Below are 26,409 nucleotides of genomic sequence, written 5' to 3'. Positions count from 1 at the left end.
GCATCTTTTTGACTTAGAATAAATGTTAAAGTTTGCGTACCACCCCAAATATTTTCAGAGTCCATCGAGATATTGCTTTCATATTTTGCATACTTGTTTACCATCATGACACCAGTCTGTAAAAAGGAGGAGGCAACTCTATCAAGCATTTTGACTGAATTATGGCCCCTTTTCGACTAAGAATATGCTTATATATATAAGTTTTACTCGTTGCTTATATTATACTATCAAGAACTGAGAATAGTCGAGCACGCTGTCCACTGACAGCTTTTGTAATGTTGTGTCATGCATAGCTCCAAAAGTATTTTACCTAGAGTCACCAAAGTTTACAGGAATATTGGTCAGCATGTGCAGTTGTGCACCTTGGGTTTCACGTTCAGATTCATTCAGTCGTGTAGGAGTTATGGCCCCTGACTTAGTTAAAAATTGGTCATTTTAATGTTGTGTCGTGCGTAACTCAAAAGTATTTGACCTAGAGTCACCTAAGTTTACAGGAATGTTGGTCAGCATGTGCAGTTGTGCACCTGGGGTTTCGTGTCCAGATTCATTTAGTCGTGTTGGAGTTATGGCCCCTGACTTAGTTAAAAATTTGTCATTTTAATGTTGCATTGCGCATAGCTCCAAAAGTATTTGACCTAGAGTCACCAAAGTTTACAGGAATGTTGGTCAGCATGTGCAGTTATGCACCTGGGGTTTCGTGTCCGGATTCATTCAGTCGTGTAGGAGTTATGGCCCCTGACTTAGTTAAAAATTGGTCATTTTAATGTTGCGTTGCGCATATCTCCGAAAGTATTTGACCTAGAGTCACCAAAGTTTACAGGAATGTTGGTCAGCATGTGCAGTTGTGCACCGGGGGTTTCGCGTCCGGATTCATTCAGTATTGTAGGAGTTATGGCCCTGACTTAGGTAAAAAATTGTCATTTTATATGTTGGCGTTGCCGCATATCCCGAAAGTTTATTTGACTAGGCCTAAAGTTTACAGGAATGTTGGTCAGCATGGTGCAGTTGTGCGGGGTTTCGCGTCCGGATTCATTCAGTATTGTAGGAGTTATGGCCCCTGACCTAGGAAAAAAATTTCATTTTAATGTCATGTAGTTGGGGCAACCGTGTCCCGTGGGCACAATTCTAGTTTTTAATTACCTCCCTTTTATGTTACTATAAATAGCTTATTTAGTAACTTTTTTTTTATTGGCCGTAGGGAGAAGCCAAGACCACTTTTCTGTGGTACAACATGGATGGTACCAATAATTTTTAGGTGTATTTTGACATATCTGTACCTTGTAATTTTTTTTCTTGTTGGTTAAATTTCTTTCCTTTGTTGTTCCTGTCCTTTGGGCTTCATCAGTCAAAATTTTGCTCCTATCCTCCTCTGATGTAATCCTCTGAGCATGAAACTACTAGCCTGATTTGAAAATAATTTTATTTGAAGTGTCTTTAAGAAAATTTCAACAATATTTTCTCATAATTCTTTCGATTCATCTTGATTAGGATTTTTTGACCTTCTTGTCCGTAAGTGCAATGATAACAGGTGAGCGATATAGGGCCATTATGGCTCTCTTGTTTCTTTTTCTAGATCAATTACCAACCACACTGGGTGAAGTCCCATAACTTTGACATGTATTTTGGGCAAACTATGCATCCTTTTGGACACAGAAAATTCTGGTTAAAGTTTTGCGTGCAAGTTACTATCTGCAAAACAAATGCAGATATTAAATCGAAACTTCACTTGTCTTTGGAGTTATAAAACTAGTTGTTTGCATCAAGTCCTATAACTCTGACATGTATGTTTTGGCCAAATCATGTCCTTTTTATACGCCCGTTTGAAAAACAGGAACGTATTATGGGAACGCCCCTGGCGGGCGGGCGGGATGGCCGGCGGGCGGCGTCCACAGACTTTGTCCGGAGCATATCTTCTACATGCATGAAGGGATTTTGATGAAACTTGGCACAGTTGTTCACCATCATGAGACGGAGTGTCATGCGCAAAAACCAGGTCCCTAGGTCTAAGGTCAAGGTCACACTTAGAGGTCAAAGGTCAAATTCAAGAATGACTTTGTCCAGAGCATATCTTCTTCATGCATGGAGGGATTTTGATGAAAGTTGGCACAATTGTTCATCATCATGAGACGGAGTGTCATGCGCAAGAACCAGGTCCCTAGGTCTAAGGTCAAGGTCACACTTAGAGGTCAAAGGATACAAGAAAGAAAACTTTGTCCGGAGCATATCTTCTTCATGCTTGGAGGAATTTTGATATAACTTGGCACAAATGTTCACCACCACGAGGCGGAGTGTCATGCGCAAGAACCAGGTCCCTTGGTCTAAGGTCAAGGTCACACTTAGAGGTCAAAGGATACAAGAATGAAAACCTTGTCCGGAGCATTTCTTCTTCATGCATAGAGGGATTTTGATATAACTTTGCACAAATGTTCACCACCACGAGGCGGAGTGTCATGCGCAAGAACCAGGTCCCTAGGTCAAAGGTCAAGGTCACACTTAGAGGCCAAAGGTCAGATGCAAGAATGACTTTGTCCGAAGCATTTCTTCTTCATGCATAGAGGGATTTTGATGTAATTTGGCACAATTATACACCATCATGAGAGAAAGTGTCATGCACAGATCCTTTCTTTAGAATTTCTTCCCTTTGTTGTTACTATAAATAGCTTATATTGTAACTTCGTCATTAGTAGTCGTAGGGAAAAATCAAGACCACTTTTCTGTAGTACAACATGCATGCTACATCCAATTTTGAGGTGTATTTTGACCAATCTCTACCTGGTGAAGACTTTTGTGTGGACTTACTTTTTTTGGATTTTTTTTTTTTTTTTTTTTTTTTTAAGATTAACTTTCCTTAGTTGTTACTATAAATAACTTAAATTGTAACTTTTTTATAATTGACCATAGGGAAAAACCAAGACCACTTTTCTGTGGTACAACATAGATGTTACTTTCAAATTTTAGGTGTATTTTAAGGTCTCTCTACCTGGTAAGGAATTTTTTTTGTGGACTTAGGAAAACAAAAGACTTACAGTGATTACTAAACAACCACAAAATTAAAATTCATTTGCAATACAGCAGCTAGAGTAAAGAAATTTGCTGTGACGGGCGTATATTGTGACATTCTGGCACTCTTGTTCGAACTTAAAACTTCTGGCTAAAGTTTTGCATACAAGTCACCATCTCCAAACCTAATGCAGATACTGGATTGAAACTCTATAGATATTTTAACATTTAAGTTAATATTCCCGCTTCTAGGACAACGTTTTGAATAGTTGATCACTGGCTGTCTTACGGACAGTTCTTGTTCTTGTTGAATTATGCCCCATTTTCAATTGAAATTTCAGGTTAATGTTTTGGTGCACTTTCACTCTATCTCAGTTATGACTAAATGAATTTGATTCAGACTTAAAATAGTTGTTCCACATCATCACCCACATCATATGACACAGGGTTCATAGCTCTGGCACAAAATTGTCACGATTTATTCCCCATTTTTACACTGAACTTCAGTTGCACTTTCACTCTATCTCTGTTATTTCCAAATGGATTTGATTCAAACTTAAAACAAATGTTCATCATCATCACTCACATCATATGGCACAAGGGCCATAACTCTTGCGACAATATTTCATGAATTATTCCCCGTTTTGACTTGCACTTTCAGGTTAAAGTTTTGATGCACTTTCACTCTATCTCGGTTATTACTGAATGGATTTGATTCAAACTTGAAATAGTTGCTCCACATCATCACCAACATCATATGACAAAAGGTGCATAACTCTGGCACCAATTTTTCATGAATTATGCCCCCTTTTACTTAGAATTTCAGGTTAAATTTTTGATGCATTTTCACTGTATCTCAGTTATTACTAAATGGATTTGATTCAAACTTGAAGTAAATCTTCCACATCATATGACACAAGGTTCTTAACTCTTGCTCCAAAATTTCATGAATTATGCCCCCTTTTATGCTCAGAATTATACTTATTTAGTGTTTTGATACACTTTATCTTTATCTCTCTTATTACTTAGTATTTTTGAACAGACTCAAGCTGTTGTGCAAGATTTTCCTCAACCATTGGAGTCATTACACACTCCAGTGACAGCCTCAGCTTCCTCAGATGTGCCCAGTTTCACTATCCAGCATCGAAATAGTCGAGCATAAACAAGCTTTGTATTTGATTTGACCCGATGATCTAGTTTTTTACCCCACCTGACCCAGATTAGAATCTGACCTAAAGATCATCAAGATTAATATTCTGATCACGTTTCATTAAGATATGGTCATAAATGTGGTCTCTAGAGTGTTAACTAGCTTTTCCTTTGATTTGACCTGGTGACCTAGTTATTGACCTCACATGACTTAGATTCGAACTTGACCTAAAGATCATCAAGATTAACATTCTGACTGAGCTTCATTAAAATACAGTCATAAATGTGGCCTCTAGAGTGTTAACAAGCTTTTCCTTTGATTTGACCTAGTTTTGACCCCACATGACCCAAATTCAAACTTGACCTAAAGATCATCAAGACAAACATTCTGACCAAGTTTCATGTAGATACAGTCATAAATGTGGCCTCTAGAGTGTAAACAAGTTTTTCCTTAGATTTGACCTGGTGACCTAGTTTTTAACCCCAAATAACTCAATATTGAACTTGCCCAAGATTTTATTGAGAGTAACATTCTGACCAAGTTTCAGATTGGGCCAAAATTTAGACCTCTAGAGTCTTAACAAGCTTTTCCTTTGATCTGACCTGGTGACCTAGTTTTTGACCCAATATGGAACTTGTCCAAGATTTTATTGAGAGTAACATTCTGACCAAGTTTTATTGAGTAGGGGCCAAAATTGTGACCTCGACTGTTAACAGTCAAATTGTTGACCACGGACACAGGGCGATCACAAAAGTAAAAACAAGAGGGTCATGATGACCCTGGATCACTCACCTGAGTAATATAAGCTACATGTTTCAAATGTCAAACTGATGATAAATTATTAAGAAAGTCAGTAGGTCACATTCATGGTCAATGAAATTCAGTTTTACGATTTGTGTGCAAAAACTGTGTTTGTCATCAAAATTTCAAGGCTGTATCTTAAAAAACAAGAAAGTAGGTCAGTAGGTCAAGGTCACAGTCAAGTGACATCATATTACTTGGGGTCATCAGGTAATTATAATTAAACAGTCTTGGAAATAGGATCAGATGATTTTTATATAACTCACATAATAACTAAGTGACCCCAGGGCGGGGCCTCTTTTAACCCCAGGGGCATACTTTGAACAATTTTGGTAGAGGACTACTAGACAATGCATCATACCAAATATCAAAAGCCTAGGTCATATGGTTTCAGACAAGAAGATTTTTAAAGCTTTTTCCTATATAAGTCTATATAAAACTTGGGACCCCCAGGGCAGGGCCTCTTTTCACCCAAGAATTTTGGTTGAGGACCATCAGACAATGCTACAAACCAAATATCAAAGGTCTATGTGTTGTGGTTTCAGACAAGAAGATTTTTAAACTTTTTTACCTATATAAGTCTATGTTAAACTTGGGACCCTCGGGGCAGGGCCATATTTGATCCTAGGAGGATAATTTGAACAATTTTGGTCGAGGACCACTAGATGATGCTACACACCAGCTATCAAAGCCCTAGGCCCTGTGGTTTTAGACCAGAAGATTTTTAAAGTTTTTCCTTTCGGTTGCCATGGCAACCAGAGTTCTGCATGGAATTCAATTTCTTGAACAATTTTGAAAGGGGGTCACCCAAGAATCATTCCTGTGAAGTTTGGTGTAATTCTGCCCAGTGGTTTTCAAGAAGATTTTTTTAGAAATGTTGACGGACACATGACATAACGCACGACGCACACCGCACGACGGACATTGAGCGGTCACAATAGCTCACCATGAGCCTTTGGCTCAGGTGAGCTAAAAAGCAGAAAATGTTGAAAAATCGCTGGCAGTTTCAGCAACAGTGGGTGTATTCAAAACAATTTTTCACAAAAACGAGCCTGGTGACCTATTGTTTTTATTTGTTCATTGTTTTCAGCATAAATTTTCCTATCATATAATGTAAATTTGAAAAAAATTCTATGAAAGGAAAAAAACTGTAGAAATTCTCTTTAATATTAAACACAAACTTGAAGTTGTACAATAGTAGCAAGACTTCATTCGAAGACTGGTCTCCATACTCAGTTACATAACCTTTGAAATAGGTCCAAGATACCACAACTTTCTATTGAATCTTGTCATAACTTCTGCGCCTGATCAATCTGTTCCAAGCTCGGTCTGGATAATATCCAACAGCATTATTGGATTGCTCTTGATACTAATACCATAACCTTGGAACCTAAGCTCCTGCTTAGACATCTGAAGAATGCAATTCCTTACATGCATCAGATCATACTTGTTTTAGCAATATTGCATGAAAATTAATACGCGGCATTGAACAAGACTTTATCATATCTTTAAAACAACTCTGATTCCATATCAAGAAATCAAACCCATGCATGTAGATTATACCAACTTGACTAGTATTATCTCTTCAGTGAAAATAATCCGATCAGTTCTATTCAAAAAGCAAGCTGCACATATGTTTAAAATACACACATTGTAAAAACTCTGGTATGTGTACCCTACTTGCCGCACCATCATGCCTCGTATAACTTTTAATAAATTATGTACATAAATGTACTTTGTTAAAATTCCATCTGGGAACAGAAGCCAATAAAACAGGCATTTTTTTGTGAGCGTGTAAAATTACACTACCACTATACTGACCACAACTAAAATCCAAGCATTAACAGTTCTTTATATCACAGTATCTAATCACTGTTTTAACTCCATGTTTTTCTCATTTTATGAACATGTGTTCTTATGTCCTACACAATATTGCAACAAAACCCTATGAAACACTACTGTAACAGTTTACTTATGGTCACTGTATAGACTCGTCCCTGAATGCTAGACAGACCACAGCTTTCTGATGACCACTGTACTCCTTCTTAACTTCCCCGGTATCCACACTCCACAACCGTGCCATATTATCTGACGATGCTGTAAAACAAACAGATCATAGTTCAGTGAACTTTACCTGTCCAGGCACCAAATAATTTACATTGTTGCATCCAACTATTGTTACAACCACTGGCAAACAGCTAGGTATAGTAAACAGGATCAAATTGGCCAACTAAAGCTCATGCTGGGGAGGTTATTACAACCTTCATGTTGTAAATTAAGTTTAAAAGGAAAGTTTAAACAGCTCCTAATACTCGTCTATCTGTATCTTTCATCTCTAAAATATAAAGAATAATTGCCCACCTGTGATGATATATTGTGAGTCTCCACTGAATGCACAATCCCACACCCATCTCTGAGAATTTTCTTTCAGTTCTGTATGTAACGTCAGATCGGCTGTTTTCCAGATTTTTGCTGAATTGTCTGCTAGGGTTGTTGCTAATAACCTGTATTATATGGACTAGGTTACTACGCATTTCACCAGTAAGGTGTCTTTAAAAAACTTTAGAATGAAGAGGGACGCAAACAAGATTATCATATTGATGATTAGCTTACAAGTGCTCTGTACCAGGAACAGAGTACAAAGCTGTCGATAACTTCCTAAATCTAAATATTTAGGCAGGCAAACAAATCATATATATTGCTAATTTTCTGACATTTAAAAGCAGTTGTCCTACTGTGTTAGTCTGCATACTTTGTTTTGTCAACTAGACCTAATTTATCTCATACACTGACTTTTCAGTTTTAATGAAAACGGAACTCCAGGTAACTCTCTATGCAAATTTTTCAAAAGAAACCATTCTCAATCCCAAATGGGTTTCAAATCCACTGCATGTAGCAAGGAGCAAGTGGTTATAAGTCAATTACCATAACTACTCTGTCTTTGGAGCCATACTTTTTGTTCTTATTGGCTGAAACTGCTAACAAGCTCATAAACACTGTCTAGTAATTGTTAAGATATATATTGTGACATATAGTTTCATACAAACTGTATGAGGAATATTTGTTTTAACAAAAATGGACTTGATCTGAAAAGTTTATGTGGAAAGACTAACTTTACCGTAGCATTACACAGTGTATGACTGGCATGTAAAAATGACATAGCAACTTACGTAGAATCTGGACTAAACAGACATTTGAGGGCGTATCTGTTGCTAACTGTTATATCTGATTTTGGATGTAGTTGTGTTGGCTCTTCTCTTCTACCCCCAGTCAATGTCCATATATGGCATTTTCCCTGCAAAACACAAATGTCTGCACATAAATTTCTTGTGACTAAAAGGGTAAAATGAACACCTGCCCACTCATACATGCCATATTTTCAGACGGTCAATAAGGGAGATTTGTCTCAACATGGCATTTTTTAAGGGAGATTTGGGTAAAAATAAGGGAGACTTTTATTTGCTCATTTTTTACGCGCTAAATAGCCGTTTTTATGAAAAAATCATCAAGTATTCTATATTGAATTGATGAGTGGAGCCAACAGTTGTGTATAGAATGCATGATTATTACTTATAGCACTTTACTTAATCAAAGAAAATTCAGAATACCATGAAAGATTGAACCAGGAACTTTGTTTCTGCTTTATGTGTTGATGCTTTTGCATCTGGGGAGAGTGATCTTTTTGACATGTTAAAGCATACAATACTCAAAAGATTGCGGAGATATCATGTCAAAACAGTCTTTTAAGGGTAGTCATTTTTTTTTCAGAAATGAAGTTGTTAAAAAAAAAAGAAAGTCCTTCTTTTGCTCGATTGTCCATATTTAGATTAAAACTACATGTATTTAAACTGGGAATTCTTCTCCTGTTAATTATTACAACATGACAATTATATCACAAAGGAATGGCAGTCAATTCTTCGGGTAGTATGGACTGCAATTTATTTCATAAAACAGGGATTTTTTTCGGCCGTTTTTATAGCCGTTATTTGGCTATATTCCCAATGCCAACAAGAGCTGTCTCCATAGGATGACACATGCCCCCGATGGCACTTTGAATGAATAGTTATGGCCGATGTTAGAGTTTAGGACTTTGACCTGCGGAGCTGGTCTTGCGCGCGACACGTCGTCTTACTGTGCCACATTTCATGCGTAGTTATTTTAAAATCATGCATGAATGACAAAGATATGGACCGGACACGCCCATCAATGCACTATCATGAAAATGACCTTTAACGTTAAGTGTGACCTTGACCTTTGAGCTACGGGCCTGGGTCTGCGCGGACACGTCGTCTTACTTGGTACAATTCATGCAGTTATTTGAAAATCCATCATGGATGACAAAGATATGACCGGACACGCCCATCAATGCACTATCCTTTAACGTCTAAGTGTGACTTGACCTTTGAGCTAGGGACCTGGGTCTTGCGTGCAACATGTCGTCTTACTGCGGACACATTCATGCCAAGTATTTGAAATCCATCCATCGATGACAAAGATATGGACGGACACGCCCATCAATGCACTATCTTTAACGTCTAGTGTGACTTGACTTTGAGCTACGACCTGGGTCTTGCAGAGAAACATGTCAACGTCATTTTCAGAATGAGTTGTTAAAAATGAAATTTCTTATGCTCGTGTCAATTTGATAAAATCATCATGTATTTAAATGGAATTCTTTCCTGTTATTATTACAACATGACAATTATTCAAAGGAATGGCAGTCAATTCTTGGGTATATGGACTGACAGATTATTCATAAAAAGGTTTTTTCGCCTCCTTATTTGGCATATAAATGCCAAAAGTATGTTTTTTCCAAAATGAGTGCAAAAATTCCCAATCTACATTTTGAAAAAAAAATCATCAAAATTGCACAAAAGCTGACCAAATTATGGATAATTTTGTAATGGAAGTATGTTAAAGATGTTCTAAAATGTGAAATAAGTGTATGAGAAATGTCTTTAAACACATCCTTACTTTATCCTATGGTACTAAATATTTCCAAATTTGGAACATTTACGCATCAAAATTCCCAATTTTGGGGGTATAGGCTATGTTCCCAAATTAGCTAGAAAAAACCCTGTAAAATTCACTTATCCGAATTCATGTCTGTCCGAAATTCTGTGTAGTCCGGCATTTACTCGCCAATTTTTGTTAAATTGTAATTGATTTTTTGCATGTTGTGCAAGTATTTAAATTGAGAAGCAGAAACTCGATGTTAGCACTAATCTGTCTCATCCTCTGATGGCTCGATAAATATTGAGGGCAGCGAAAACGAAAGTACTGTACACTTTTGCAGGTGGCGGTAAAATGACGTAATTTTAAGACTGATTTACATATTGTTTTGAAAACTACAAACCAGCGACTTTGATGGTATTAAATCGGTCTAAAATCTCCCATGAACATGTTTACATTTGCCTACAGGTAAGATTAAATGGTTAATTGTTTGGAGATGGTAACAGTAGGTGGTAAGATAATTAATGCCTCAGGCGTGTTCCCTCGATAAACAAGCTAGGGATTATAGATAACCATCAAAATAATGTTTGGAGAGTATTTCCGGGCTACTCGATACTGCATTTTAAGCATTTTTAAAGGTCTACATTGGGTCCGAGATACGATTTTTCGACATAATTTTTTTATTATTATTTTTTACGGGAGTTTTTCATGTCCCGGCTGGAGACCGGGATATATACTGAAAATACGGGAGAAAAAGGCTCCCGGCGGGAGATATGGCATGTATGTGCCCACTATGTAAGAGGGGTGTTAAAAAGAATCTGGAAAAATGCCTTAATATCTACATTTCTTACTGTATTTTCCTATAGTTTAAAATACAAGACAGATTAGATTACACTGAATGTGAGTATACTTCAATCACAGATTTCAAAATATAAACATGTCAGATCTATTTATAGTTTCTAAGGCAATGTCAGTAACACTAAAGTGGCCCAACATCATTTTGAAGTGGTCAAACAAAAATTTTCATGTGATTACGAACACATTATGCTTGCCAAACAATTTTATAAAGTCACATTTACAAACTTAAGTTGAAAATAAGTAGCAAAAATTGTTTTAGCAAGAGACACCACAGTGATGATACTGCCAATGGGACTAGCATTTACTTATTTATCCAAAGAAAAATTAGAATTTTCTTAGATTCTGGGTCCCAAATGTGCCCCCCAAAAACTTTAGGCCCCCACTAATGTCATAAATTTGAAAAATTTAATCGATGTCATACTAGTTTTGAACCACTTTCATGGGGGTGGGAGGATTAACATCGGTCAATTTTTTATTTTTATTTTGAAAATTCGGCCTTGGGAAAAATCCAAATAATTATCCTTTTGGCACGAATTACTTTCACTGTAAAAAGAACATAAGAGGCCTTTTAAAAGGGAGTTGGTTAGTCATGATTGAAATCATTGATATAAGCTTTAGGTTTTAAAAATTTTGCAAATTGAATTCTTCATGGGAAAGTTTTGCGGTTAATAAGGGTTTCAGTGGTTTACCCAGGTCCCACACATACCTTGATATTCCGGGAAAAGACCTTTTTCTTCATCAAACCATTATAAAAGTTGGAAAGTTCACCATTTTGCCCCTTTAAAAGCTTAATTAGTTTAGAAACCAAAAAAAAGAATTTATAAAATTTTTATTGTTTTTTAGAACAGTTTGAAACTTTTTTGTTGGAACCATTTTACATTTTCGGGTTTTTTTTGGGTTAAAGGGATGTTTTTTTTGGTAAAATCTAAGTGGGGCAGGGTCAACCGGGGTGATTTGATAAACTTGTAAAAGAAATGGCTCATGTTCCAAAACTAATCTGGGCCCTTTCTGTTTTTTTAAAATTTTTTTAAAGATTTTCTTTACATTGAACCTGCCTTTGCAACCCCCTGTTTATGCCCCAAATTTCTTAAGGCAACTGGGCTGCTAACTTAAAATACTGTCTTTTTGTTTTAGTTTTTAAATTTTTATAAAACATGCCCCCCTTGGGGCCTTCCCCCAGGGGTCATGTTTTTTAAAAATTTGGAGCCCATAACTTTAAAATACTTTCTAGATTTTTAAATTTTAAACTTTTAAATATTTATGGAAAGTAATTTGAGCTAGCTCAAATTTTGTTACCCTTTTTGCCTTTGTATTTATAGGTTGAATTGTAAATTTAATACTTCTTTTTATCAAAAAAGATTTTTATATTTTTTTTAAAAATCAAATCTCCTTAATTTTGACAATTTTTGAAAAGTGAGGTTGATAGGAATTTATTTAAATATCAATTGGTTCTGTTTAATTTTTAAAAATTTTATTTTTATGAAAATCGTATGGGGGGTATTTTGACCCATTGGGTTTGACAATTATATATGATTTCCACTCAATGTACTGTAAATTTGCTTTTTATGGTTTTAGGAAATTTTTAATCTTTAAAAAAAGATATTATTATTGACAACATGATTTAAAAACTTTAGACCACTGGCCAATGTTTAACCCAATACTTAGTCTTGCTTCGGGTTTAAAAAGTTTTGTGATAAGGCTGGGTCTGGGGAACATTTTGTTTTAAAGGGGCCCCCAAGGTGTAGTTACTTGTGCCTTGTTTTGGGGAAATTTTTCAAGGAAATGTGATCCTAAAACGGGGCCAGATGTCTGGTAAGTGGGGGGGGGAGGACCCAGATTTAACGTCAAATATTCCCCCTATTTCCAGGGGGCAAATTGAATCAATGAAATATTTTTCCAGGAAATTGAGGAAAATTTGAAATAAAAAAACTGTTTAAAGTTGAATTTTCAGAACAAAAAAATTCAAAGGTTTTTTCCTTTTGGAAAATATAAAAATATAAACTTTCATTTTTAGGAAAAAATTTTTAATACAGCATTTACCCCTATAAAATCCTTTTATGAAAACAAATAGGGCTTTTTTATTTCCTTTAAACAGAATGGTTTTTCTGAACTAGATTAGTATATTTTGGTTTGGTAAACCGGTTAAAAGATTTAATTCTGAAATTTTGAAACTGAAAATTTCAGGGTTTTGGGAACCTGTTTTTCAACTATTTACTATGGCGGATTAAACTCCGTGGTCCGGTTTGCCCAATCAAACCCTGCTGCTTGTCCCAAACTGATAGAACAAGGAAACTTTGTAACTACTGTTTACTAATCAAAACATGACCCGGGATCAATTAAACCCCCGGATCCCACCGCGTTACTACGGGAGAAGGGGGTAACAAAAATTATGACCAGTCAATTTTGATTGTTTAAGAAAAGGGAAAGGACAAAAGGGGATTAGTTTATAAGTATTTTATGGATTGGTTTAGCTAACTAAATTTTCTTTCAGGAATCACCCCCATGGTTTAAAACTATTTTTAGATGTCTATCCAAATTGAGAGTCCATCAGAACAAGTGGATATGCTTAATTGTAAATTTTTACAAACCTTACTTTTTTAATTTTAATTGGATTTTCCCAAATTGGGTACATTTTTCAGAGGTACCATTTCCCTTTGTCCCCCAGGTACTTCAGGCAACCTGTGGAAGGAGGAAAGGGTAAATAATTCTGTTGGAAAAAGGTAAAAAGCCTGATGGAAAGTCAGACTGTTCTTATTAACCACAAGGGCCATGTGGGGAAAAATGTTAACGGGTTTATTGTTCCAAAGGGTATGAAGGAGTTTTTTTGACTTTTTATTGTCTTTGACTATTGTGGATTATAATCAGGGTTTATGTTTTAAAACCTGTCTGTTATGATTTTAAAATTACAGTTCTTTTTTTAAACAATCAAGGGTTTAAGGGGATCAAAACCCCCCTTGAAATCCAGGGGGTTATAGTAAACTTTTTGTCAGTGCAATAGTTAAAACCAACGAATTTTCAAGGTATTTAATTTTTGATGTATTCCATCTTCCCTGTCATGTGTCCCTTTTGGGACCCTTTTTTGGTTCTAAATTTTAATACATAACCCTTTGTACTGGGACAAAATTTTAAATTTTTTAAAAGACATTATACGGGACCATTACAATTAGGTAAAAGGTTTTAACTTATACCCATTAAAAGAGAATATAATATTTATTGCCATACAAAAATATGTTGCATGCACTACCTTATTGGATATTTTTCTACATTTTTAATATTTTCAGGTTTGAAAAATTTTTCAGGTCAATGAAAGTAAATGTTTAAAATCAGTCTTAAAGGTTCATTTTGCGTTTTAGTAAGGATTGAATACTATGATTAGCATATAAACAATTTTTCCCTGAAATTATGATTGAAAAAATTTTAAAAAATTTTTTCTTGTCCAAACAGATATCAAACACATAATAATTTACTATTGACTTTTAAACCCTGACGAAACAATTTTTCAAATAAAAACCTCGTTAATTTATAACATATTTTAAAATTCGGCCCTGATCCCAAAAATTAAATTTGTTCCCTTTTTTTGGGTATAAACGCATGGAACTTGGCAAAACCCCATAATTACACCCCTAGTAAGGTATTAAAGAAAAGAATTGGTAAATGTATATTTTTCCCAAACTGGAATTATTTAATAATTTATTTTTCATTTGAGAAAGTTTGGGGTTGCTGCTTCAGTTGTGTGTTTTAATACCAGATGGGATATTAAAAACTTAAGCAAAAGTTAAGTTCATTCAGGTACCTTAAATAATCCCTGTTAGGGAATTGATACATTTGTAATTTCTTTCTTTGGGAATTTTAGATAATCAAAGTAGTTATAAATGACTTACAGTTTGGGAACTTTAGGGGTTTTTACAATTGCCTTTTGTTTTAATTTAGTTGGTTCATGATATTAATGGAATTTTTTCCCTTTGCCGTTATTGTTCTATTATGCTGCCCAATATTTTTTAATATCAATTTAGGGGTGTTTAATAAAATTAAGGGTTGAATACCACTGTGGAAATAGGATGAAATCACTGATTTGGTGTCAGGTCTAAAGGCAGATTTTGGACGGTGGGTTTCTTAATAGTATCTTGAACTTTTATTTGAGAGGGTTTTCCCCAAAATTTGTTTTTCTTATGGTAATAATCTTATGAAAGATCAAAAAAACAAAATTGCAATAAAAGCAATGGTACTTGTTTAATTTTCATATTGAAATAAGATTTTTAAAAATCCATTTTCAAAGAGTTTTCCTTTATTATTCCAAATTTTAACTAAACATTGGAATTTATTCCTATAGTAATTGTATTTTTTTGGATGATATAAAAATAGAAATTAGTCCCCAGGAAAAAAATAGCGGTTTAATCTGTTTGCAGTGTAATACAAATTTAAATTGTATCAGGGCAAGGAACATCAATTTTCAATAAAATTTTACACTTTTTCAGTTTATTTTTGTTTAAAATGGTAGTGTGTTTGTGTTTTTTAATTTAACTAATTTAATGGGAAAGGGGCGGGTTTTTAACCTACTAACAATGCATAAGAGCATGGTTTTTAAAGATTTTAAATTTTTTTTTTAGTCATTATAACCAAGCATCTTTTAAATTAACTTAAAATTTTTGAAAAAAAACCAACCAAAAAATAAATTTATTTTTGAAAAAAAATTTATTAACTTTTTTTCTTGTAACCAAAAAGTCACCCAGGGGGGGCCATTACTGATTTGAGAAATTTGGATTTTGAAGGACAAATGGAAATCCCAAATACCACCCAGCCATGTTTGTCAAGAGATTTTATTATCCATTTCTATCATTAAACCATGTAGGGCGAATTTTTTGATGGTTTTGCCCAATCTTTAATAACCATAAGGGCTCTTACAATATAAATAGCCATTTTAAAACCCCCTGGTTATTTGTTTGGGGTTTTTAAAAATTTTGGGTAAAGGGAATAATTTACACCCCTATTCAAGCCCTTACCCCTGTTTTGACAAGAATTTTTTTTTCAGGTTGCCCAAGGCAAACAAAAGTTCTCATAAATTTTTATTCTTTGAAACAAAAAATACGGGAGACTCTGCCACAAGGTTAATTTAAAAGTTTTTTAATTTATCCCGTTTTTCAAAATTTTTTTAAATTGTTTTCTTTTAAAGCAAACAAATTTTTCCGGGAAATGGCTGTAAAAGATGGTTTGGGCTTAGAAAACAGAATTTAATTATTGTTTTAAAAGTTAAAAGTGGAAATGGTTATAAAAGTTATTTAATAGGTTAAAAAAAATGTATTTTATTTTATGAATTTCTTTAGGCAGATGTGATTTAAAAAGGGTTGTAAGAGATTGGGGTTGGAGTTATATGGATTGTAAACATGTTAAACTTTGGGCGTGTTTTGGGCCCTTGGGGCTGGGTCAAATCTTATTAAATTACTTTTGGTTTACCAGTTGAGTTGTTAATTGAAACTCTCTCTTTTGGAGATTTTTTATCATCAAAACTATAAAAATTATGAAACTAAATATTCCTTTTAAAGTTTTGTTTTGTTTAAAACTTGTTCCTATTTCCCTTTCATGTTGTTTTTTAATCTAAAATGCATGCAAAAACTGAGAAAATAAAAAATTTCATTAACGGTTATGTCATTGTTCTTTTCTTATAAAGAACAAACAAAATTAATATTTAAAATATATAAAATCTTTAAAAAATTTAATGGTAAAAATTTCCTCTTATGATTAAAACCGGACACTTAAATTCTGAAAATTTAATACTTGGTTATGAAACAATGTGTTACTTTACTGTTTGGAGGAAAATACGCAAAGGAAAAAAGTTAAATTTTTGGAAATGACAATCCTTGGATTTTATTCTTCCTGTTTGTAAAACCATTTTTAACTTGCAGGTTCGAAACCATTTCCCGTAATGTCCTAGCTTTCTTTTAAAATTCCTAATCAATTTTGTTTTTTAGGGTTTTGATTTATGAAATATTATATGTTATTTTTTTAAATGTAAACCAGAACAACAAGTTTTAAGGGGTTAAAACTTGTTCATTTCTGTCAACCATCCATTGCCTTTTCCGAGCAATTTTTTAAAAGAAAGGAACCTCCTAACCCGAAAGGGAAAAAAAAAACAACAACTTAAATCCGTTACCAATAGATTGTGGGCCGGGGCCCCCTTTAAAACCCAGTAAAAAAATTTTAATGGCCCTTTTAAAAATTTCTGAAAAATTCGGCGTACGCTGTTCTGTTCCCAATTAAAAAAATCTTGTGCGCAAACTTTCATCCTTTGACCACAATTTAAGTGAAACCAATAAGGATAAAATATCAACCAAGGTGAGGGTTTTGCATGTTGTTTTGTAGGAAAATTTTTGGCAAAATTAATGGCTTTTCTCGGTACTGCTATATCATGTCTTTTTTTTAAACATCCCTAATTAGCACTTGTTGCGTACGAATTCAGATTTTTCATCTTCCATAAAATTTCACTTCATTGTGCTTATGTTTTTAATGTTTTTAGAACAGGGAATTTTTTGTTACGTTTTAGCTGGTGGGGTTTTTTGGCTTAAAAAATTTCATATTTATATCAAAATAGATTTGTAATTGATTTTTGATTGGTTTAATTTACAATTTTTTTTTTTTCATTTGCAAGAAAAAAAAATCATTAAAAATTTCGGTAGATTTCTGGTTAATCTGAACCCGGGTATGGGATCTTGGGAAAATTGGACACATACTTTTCGAGACGAAATTATTGCCATTTTATAATTCAATCACCTTTGTCGGGTTATATTAAATTCGGAAAACAAATTTGTTTTTTTTACCATATTTGTAATTGCTTTTGTTACAAAAACCCAACCCTCTAAAGAGTGAATTTTTATTATTATATTTTTGTCACGGGCTAAAAAATGAAAAAGTTTTAATGAGTTTGGAAAAAATTTAGGGGTTTTGTTTTCTGTGGCATGGCTAGTAAAAATTTAAATTAAGTATACAAACCTTGGCACTAAAAGACTCTTTCCACCAAGTGGGGTTTTCCAATGTAATTGGGGGGAGATGAAAATTATAAAGAATTGGAAATTTTTTTTGGTTTTTTGCAAAATTAAAAAAAAAATAGGATTTTGTGCAAAAATAATTAAATTGTTTCCTTTGGGAAGAACAAACAATGTCGGGAGAAAACTCTCCCTCGAACTTTATACTGATGTTTGGAGTAAACTGAAATTTAAATTAATTCATTTTTGTTTTGATGTTGTGTTTTTCTCTAGTTGGATGAAAAAAGGGCAACTTTTTTTTAAATATTAGAATGTTTATGTAAAAAAACCTTATTTATACCCTGAAAATGGTAATTATTGGTAATTAATAGCAGCTTTTATATGTTTGGGGGTAGTGTTAAAATTTTTATTAAAGATATTCAATATAACATAACAAATAAACACAAACTTTTCTAAAACTAACTGATTTTCGGGGAAATCAATGATTCCTTGTTAATGGAAATTTTCCCTCCCAACTAAACTGAATTTAGCAAAATTTTTCCAAATGATCTGACCAACTTTTCCTTAAATTGTTGGGTTTGGGAAATACTTTTGGGTTCGACAAAAACTAAAATGCTTTTTAATAATTCACCAATAACCTAATGATGAATAAAATGGAGTAGGTGTAAAAGCAATGCTACAAAGAACAAGGGCCTTGTAATTATTATTGGCCGCAATTTAAAAAGGAGAATTTTTAAGTCAGGGGGACACACCCTGGTAAATGTGCCCAAAACCCAGGGTAAATTTTGCCATGTGACATTTGAACGGGCCAGGTAATTAGGAGGCTGGCGGCGCATTTATGATTGTTTTACTATGAGGCTATACAAAGGAGAAGTCCGAAAAGGTTTTGTTAAATCTCCCAACTTTGAAATTTTTTTCTATATATATTTGGAGAATTTCAAACATAAAAGGGAAAAATTTAAAAAAGAAGGAAGCAAACCACATGATAATTTGTGGACGCATGACCGGTCAAAAAAATTAATGCTCCCAAACCCTCCTTTATAAAATTTTGTTAATTTGCAAATAAATTTTATTATTTAAAATTTTGGAAACAGGAAAAAGGGGTGCGGAAGGAGACGGCGCAAGGCACTCAAGCCCCCCCAATAATAAAGGCAATATGTTGGTCCTTATGAAAATTTCTATGTTTTGAATGGCAAAACTATTTTAAGTTTTTCCCCATTCTTATAACAAGCAAATAAAAAGGTCCTTTAACCTAAATTTAATAAGGGTTACAAAAAATGGTTTATGGTGGCATTTAAATTTACTGAAAATAATGTATATGTTCTGCAAAAAGAATGTAAAGTGTAAAACTTTACTAAATTTCAAATGAAAAAGGTTAATTTGGAAAATTTAGAATTACCATTTGTGCAGTTGGGGGTAAAGATGCGACTTTTAAGGCCAATCTGTAATCCAGAAAGGGAAAGTGTTTTTTCAATTCAAAAAAAGGGGGTTAGAATGGTCCCAGATTTATAGGATCATATGTGGGGTATGATAAAGAATTTTTAAGTTGTGGGGGCAAATCATTCGGAACAGGAATTCGAATTTTGTTCAAATTTTTAACCACTAAAATTTAATAAAATGTAAATTACATTAAAATAATGGTCCATTTGTTTAGTCAGTTTATAATATTAGTATTTATTTAATAACCCTGGAAACAGTTAAGAAGTTATAAAAAATTGACAGCTTTAGTAAAGGGGGAGTTGGAAGGGACGTGATCACCTATGGGGATATTGGTATCCTATTACTTCTTAGGGAACAAAGGTTTGATTAAAATTGAGGAAGAAACATTCAACAAAAGATAAACCCTTGTGCCTAAATCCCTTGCCAGGGATTCAAAAAATTTGGCCTGGTTAGAAAATTTGGCAAGTAGTTTTTATTTAAGGACAGTCAAAGGTTTACAATGGCAACATAAATTAATGAAAATTACCAATTTGAAAAAAAAAACTTTCATTTCATTTAGGAGGGAAACATTTTTTCTTGGAAATTATTAAGAGTTCTGAGCCGAAAATTTAAACTAAAAGAAAAATTACTGTTGTTTTAGTAGACTTTGATCCTTGGGATTACAAACATGGAATAGTGGATGTGCAGTAATGATACAATGGAACCCAAAAACCTGTACGGTGTCTTTTGGCTTCTTTAAAAAACTTAGGACTGTAACTTATGTTTTTTTTGTTTGATGATGGAAACAAACCAAACCCAGGAGCTTGTTGAGTGCGGGAGGATCAAGTGAATTAGGAAATTATCATCCATGTAAAAATATCATCTTTCATTTTTAAATTTTTCGATTCAACCTTCAAAATAAATAAGCTTAACAAATGAGTTCCCCCAAAACTCATTTTATAGCCTGCCGTTTAGATCAGTTAATGAAGACGATTTAAAATGAGTTGTCATGGGGGTCGACCCTAGGTTGAGCAAAAATGTTTGGCTTTGATAAAGACCTTTGTTAAAATGGTCTGTTACCCGGGATTCAGCAGAGAAGTTGGCATTTTACTGCAAGAATGGAGTCGAATTAGGAATCCTGTTTAGGTAACCCACAGATGTTTGAAGTACTGTAAAATGGGCGGGCCAAAACCCCTAACAAAGGAACAAATTAAGAGTTTTAAATAAATGAAATTTCAACATTAAATCTTAGCCTTCTTTTATTTTTCCAAAATTATGTTATTTATTAGTATCCCGGGGCTTAAAATTTACCCTTTGTTAATTTTTTTAAAGCTGACCAATGAAAGTAAATAAATCTAGCCTTAAGGTTTATTTTTAAATTTTTAAAGGGTTTTCTTGATAAGTGCCAGGGGGGATATTTGATTGTGGGAAGGGTTTATTTTTTTGTAAATATTAATTCAGGTAAAAAAAAGAAGGCCTTTTTAATTTGAAAATTTTGGGGTTTCCTGGAAAATAAGGCAACCCTGTGGACGCAATTTTGTTTTTGGGGCTGATTATAACAACCTAGGGTATTGGTATGGCTAAGGTAAAATATTAATATGGCATTCTTTTACTTTAAGAAAAATTAATTGATTTCTTGTACTCAAGGTTAAAAATTTGGGGCCCTAATTACCCGGCGGTATGTTTGAACAAATAAAATTTAAAACCATTAAATATTAAGGTTAGTTTTTAATGTTTTAACATAAGAAATTTATTCTTTAATAAGTCCCGGGGATTGGGAAATTTCCTGCTTAAAAAATTTTTTTATCCACTTCCAAATTCATTGTTTGTCTGGCGTTCACTTTATTTTAATTTTAAAGTCCATAATTTACCCGGGCGTAATTTTCGGTCAGTTACAACTTGAAGTGTCATTGGGAAAGTAAGCTAATACAAATGGGTTTCTAGGAAAGAAGTTTATTTAAAGATTTCCTGGATTCAAGTACCCAGGGGACCAATTATGAATTCCGGGGTCATGGAAAAAGGGTTGAGTTCAGAATTTAAAAAAAAATTTAAGTTCGGGGTTTGGTTTTTGAAAAATTTTTAAAGTTTTTTTCCAATGGCCCGATTTGGGGATGATTCACTTAGGGGATTTTTTAAAAGGCCTTGGAAAACATCCCAGGTTGCATTGGCCTTTGTTTAAGGAGAGTTGTTTAACAGAATGTCTAATAACCCATTTAGTAATTAAATCCCCCCCCCCTTTCGTACTAAAAAAAACCCAAATATTCCCCCAAAAATACCAAAAAAAATTATTTGGATTTTTTAAACAAATCCAGCATATGATTAAGTCTATATTTAAAATTATCATATTAAAATTTATGCCAGAGAAAACCTTTCTGGCCTTAGTTAACCCATTGCAAAATTAAACACCCAAGGTTTAGGGTAAAATGGCAAAGAATTTAATTTTTGAAAATGAGGTGTTAACAGGCTATCAGGTTTATAATTTTAATATTCTTGCAATAGCACAGGGTAAACTGAGTGAAAAATTGGGAATGTTTATTCACAATTTTTTTAAATTTCAGCTGAAAATTTAAGTCATTTAATTCCTGATAGTAGAGTTGGAAAATCAAAAATGTTCAACTTATTGGATAGTTTACCGTTAGTAAGTTTTTAATTTTAATATTTATTGTAAAATTTAATTCACTACGTTATGTTATAATTGAATTGTAGGGTGTTTTTTCCCCGACATTATCCCCCCCCCAATGGGGATATTTTAACCCCATTCCCCCTTGGGCATGTCTTAAAACTATTTATTAGATTGGAAGGACTTTGAGAAACCTTTGGGCTGGTTCGCTTCCCAAAAAAAATAGGGAAATTCAGTTAAAATGTAAAAGGTACCTTAAAAATAATTTGGCAATTGTTACCATTCGGGTTAGTTAAAAAAAAAAATCTATTGACAATTTTTTTTTTTTCCAAAAAATTACCAAATCCAAAATTTTTTTTTAGTCTCCATTTCTTTTGGAACAACAATCTTTTTGGGCCCCCGACCAAGGCGAAGGTAGCTTTTTGGGGAAAAACGCCTGTTTTGGTTTGTCGTAACAATTTGGATGTTAACATCCAGAGGTTTAAATTTTGGCCAATTCTTTGAAATGGCAAAAGCCCCCTCAATAATCTTGGGTATTTCAATAAGGGCACTGGGCCTAAACAAAGGTCCAGGTCAAAAAAATAACTGGTTCCCCTCCTAGAGGTCAAAATTTTGGGCCCTTACCTTAAGAAAATCAATTTTGTTTTTTTCAAAAAATTTTACCCTTTAATTTAAAAATCTTGGATGATTTTTTATTTCCATTTGGGAAAAAAATTATTTTAAAATTCAAAAATACATTTTTTTAAACCCCTCTTGGGGATTTTAAATGTCCCAATTTTATTTACCTTGGTCAGAAATGACCCTTTTTCCTTAATGTAATCTTTAGATGAAATGGGATTAAATTTGGTATCTGGGAGTCAAAACAATATTTTCCATCAAATATAAAAAGTTTGAAACACGGTTAGGGGACTTTAGGGAAATATTATCTTATAATTGGTAAAATTTAAATTTTGTTTTAAGGGTTTACATTTGTTTATGGTATGTGGGATCAAAAAAGGTTAAACAAAAAAGCTAGGAACTGTTAATTCAATTAGAATCTTAAATGAAATTTGTTCGGAGTGTTAATCGGGGTGATTATGGTATTGTTCGGTCAATTAAAAAAATTTTATCAAATCAAAAAAGGCTTGTTTCATTAAGGAAAAATTTAAATACATATTTTCTGAAATTTAGTCATTTTATTTTATTTTTCAAATTAAATTGGGTTCATGGGGGCAAAAATAGGTCACCAGATCAAATCAAAAAAAGGGGCTTAGTTTATACACTTGGGACATGAATACATTCTTTGACTTCAGGGCTTGTTAATTGATGGATCAGTCAAGTTCTTAGGGAAAGGGGGGAAAGGGCTTCCCCCTTTTTGCTTTTTCTAGGGTATTTTTTTAACCCTGAAGTCCTTCACTTGTATAGTTTTGAAAATATGTACCCAAAGCATACATGTCAAGTTCCTTGGACAATTTTCCAGGATCCAGGAGATTTTTTCAATGAACGTTTTTAGGCAAGTTTTGGTTGAATATAATACTGTGTAACAGATTAGATCTGATTTGGGCAATGTTTTTTAGGTGCTCAAGTTGCATTTTAAAATATTTTAACCTATATCATGTTGAATATGATTAATTCTGCCTTTGCAACCAGTGTAGATTGTCCATGCAGTCTGATCATGATCTGCACTGTTTGCCATATATTGGTCAGTGTCTCTTTTGTAAGCACTCCTTTTAACAGTTACCAGCAGTCTCCAAAATGAAAGATCGACAGGTTCATTTTAGAAATTCTGCAATGTAAACAAAAAAAAAACAACATATAGATTTATAGTAACTTTATTTAGTTATTACAGTATCGCTTGAGCAGAGGAATTGGAATTTGGATGAAATTTTATACTGGCGAGTTTCTTTTATGTGAATAATCTGCAGGTTTTTTTTTACATTTTTAGATATTTTTGCAAATGAGCAGAAGCTAACATAGATTGGAAATAAATCTAGTTTATCGTTTTAAATCTATACTGAAAAATACTTTCTACTCATCAAAATGAAATACAAAATCATAGCTGTTTAAAGAATATTAAAACCTATCTCTGGTTGTTTTCTCAGTTATGCCATCAGTGGTAATGATTGCCATCACTCCAATAAAGGTCGGCTCTTTAATCTATTCAGATGTATCCCTAAATATATCTTTTCACACTTAAATCTTCAATAAACAAGGTCCTGTCTTATCATCATATTACGTCAGTATCAGCACTAGCCAATTAACACAATATAAAAATAGCACAGTACACACCTGTTTGCAGAATGTCATCAGTGCGTGACCTTGTTAAACTCATCAATATACCAGTAGAGTGATAAATTACGTCAGGCACAGTGTGTAATAGGGGATTTAGTTTGATATAGGAAACCATTTGCTTGGAATTCTGGATTTCCTGGAGAATTGATTAATTTCCGTATGTCCGGGAAATGGCCAAAAAATCCATGAGGCTCCCAGACGATCCGGGAAACTTGACATGTATGCCAAAGGCAAAATTCGCAGCGTTCGAAGTTGAAAATACCTTCACAAATGTGCTGGTGTAAACAAAAATAAACCCCGGATGTGCGTTTTATGGTGCGGATTTGATGTGAATTTTTTTTAAAAAATTTTTAAACTTACTAATATTTGATTAAAAGATGTGTTGATATATAAATTTACGGGTTTGATATATGTTTATATATGATCTTTTAAATTTTAAAACTCGACATCACTAATCTCGCGTACAATCACTAATTTCGCGGTATTTGAGTTGGCGCCCCCTATGTGGTGTTTACATGTCAGTTCGTTGCCCTATTTTAGCATGCTAAAAAAAAAAAAAATTTTTCTTACTGCAGTTACATTGCTAAATATCGGTCAATATTTATTAAAATCGTATTTTTCACATATTTATTGCAAAAATCAAAAACAATCCATGAATTAAGCAAATATTTGCAATGTTTACAAGTTTGTCTACCAGCTGATAGGCATTTGTCTCCATTAATTATGCAAATTAAGTCCCACCTATAGGTTAGAGGACACCATATTTTACGTTACATCCTCGGACTACACAAAAATGAATGAAATATCAGTATTAGGCGAAACATCAAAACGTCTTAACTCGCCGGATTTTAAGAGGGAGGAGGGGATGGGGCCCCGCTACCAAAAGCCTACCATCTGCTCAAAATACCCCATGATACTAGCGTGATTGAAACATATTTGATAGCTATCAGATAGAAAAATATCCAGTAATAGTAAATCTCTTGGGCCCCCCTTTTTCTTGCAAAAACTTTAGGGGACCCACCCCGGGGCGAGCCGCGCGGGGTCCAAAAAATGTGATTTACTATTTTGGCAAAATTTTATTTTTGGGATGTGGTTCGGAGGAAATTTTGTTGTGCCACTTTTGCAAACCATCCAGAGGAAAAAAAAATATTTTAAACAATAGTTACCAAATTTGTAAATTTTAAAACAAATTTTTACCTTTAATTTAATAATTAGCAAAATTTGGGGATTTTCTTTCCCTTTTTATAAAATCAAAATTTTTTTTTACAAAAAGAAATATTTAACACTCAAAAGAAAGTGAAACCTCGCTCTTTAGTTTACTTTTAGTGTCATCATACCCCCTACAGCGAATATCTTTACTTTGCAAAATTTATGGGAAGCCGTGACGGTGACTCTTTCACCGCGTTCTCGCACTGGCTTAGGAAATTTTTTTTTGTTTGTTGCACTCCTGCAGAAAATTTGACGACCTTTACATTCCTGCTTTTTGAAAGTGTTTTTCAGTTTCATGTACATTTTTCATTCGAAAAAAGAAGCATGTTGGCCCCGGTTTAAAAATTTCTGTGACTGATTCGGGGCGCTCGGATGTTCATGCAGACAACCAGTCTGCGGCGTGTACAAAAACCCGGGGAACCCGGAAAACATTGAAAAAATTGCCTCAGTATATGCAGACAACAAAGAGGAACAACTATATACGGACAGTACCGTCTCTGGGATTTTCATCCGCGGCGCTTTGCGCCGTTGACAAATCCCCTATAAAACGTTTAAATTGGCATTTATTGACTTTTGAGTGATCCTGTTAGTTTGACTTGGATAGCTTTTCAATGTTTGAATAATATTTAGTTTTTTTTTTAACTATTGATAGTTTGTTGCCACAATTTTTGACCTTTTACCGCGACATTCGTGATGTGACGTCTCACGTTGACATGGCTGCTATTGTTGTTCATAGATGGATACACATGGATATTTCTTAAATGATATCTTATTCATTTTCACACAGTTATTGATGCATATGACATAAAATATTGTGGTAAAGACAAGAAATACACTGTTGTGTTGTTTCTTGTTTAATGTCGTTACGTCTAATGTCAAGTACCGCGACAATACAGATGAACGGTATACTGTGTGTGCTCTACCTGAACTAAGGATACCGAATCTGGATGCTGGACAGTTCTGTAGCAAATGCCGCTGTGTGCTTGCCAAAAACGAATTGTGTGGTCATAACCTGCAGTTGCAAGAATGACTGGATCACATGTGTTGTCACCACCTGTACTCATGATAGGCACAGCAAGTAATGCAAGCTAAAATTGTTGTTTTTCTCGATTACTGCGTGCAGAATGATACTTCCGGTTTAGTTGGATTTG

At 33.9% G+C, this 26,409-nt stretch overlaps 2 protein-coding genes across 2 annotated transcripts in view; both read right to left on the bottom strand.

The window, feature by feature from the left end:
• LOC128555113 (target of rapamycin complex subunit lst8-like) overlaps positions 1-26,409 on the bottom strand; it is a 494,046-nt gene extending 467,637 nt beyond the window's left edge. The window contains exon 1 of the mRNA XM_053536571.1: positions 26,182-26,409. The gene's annotated coding sequence lies outside the window, so the exon portion shown is untranslated. The remainder of the gene's footprint in view (positions 1-26,181) is intronic.
• LOC123563853 (target of rapamycin complex subunit lst8-like) lies at positions 6,004-26,322 on the bottom strand. The gene is made up of 4 exons (XM_053525778.1): positions 26,182-26,322; positions 8,122-8,246; positions 7,313-7,455; positions 6,004-7,048 (listed from the first exon to the last, which is right to left on the bottom strand). The coding sequence occupies exons 1-4, from the start codon at positions 26,320-26,322 to the stop codon at positions 6,930-6,932; spliced, it is 528 nt and encodes a 175-aa protein (XP_053381753.1). The 3' UTR covers positions 6,004-6,929.

The sequence above is a fragment of the Mercenaria mercenaria genome, chromosome 2, assembly GCF_021730395.1.
Source record: "Mercenaria mercenaria strain notata chromosome 2, MADL_Memer_1, whole genome shotgun sequence".
Classification (NCBI taxonomy): Eukaryota; Metazoa; Mollusca; class Bivalvia; order Venerida; family Veneridae; genus Mercenaria; species Mercenaria mercenaria.
The sequence above is the reverse complement of the archived record's forward strand: the minus strand, read 5'-3'. Positions and strand labels throughout refer to the sequence as shown.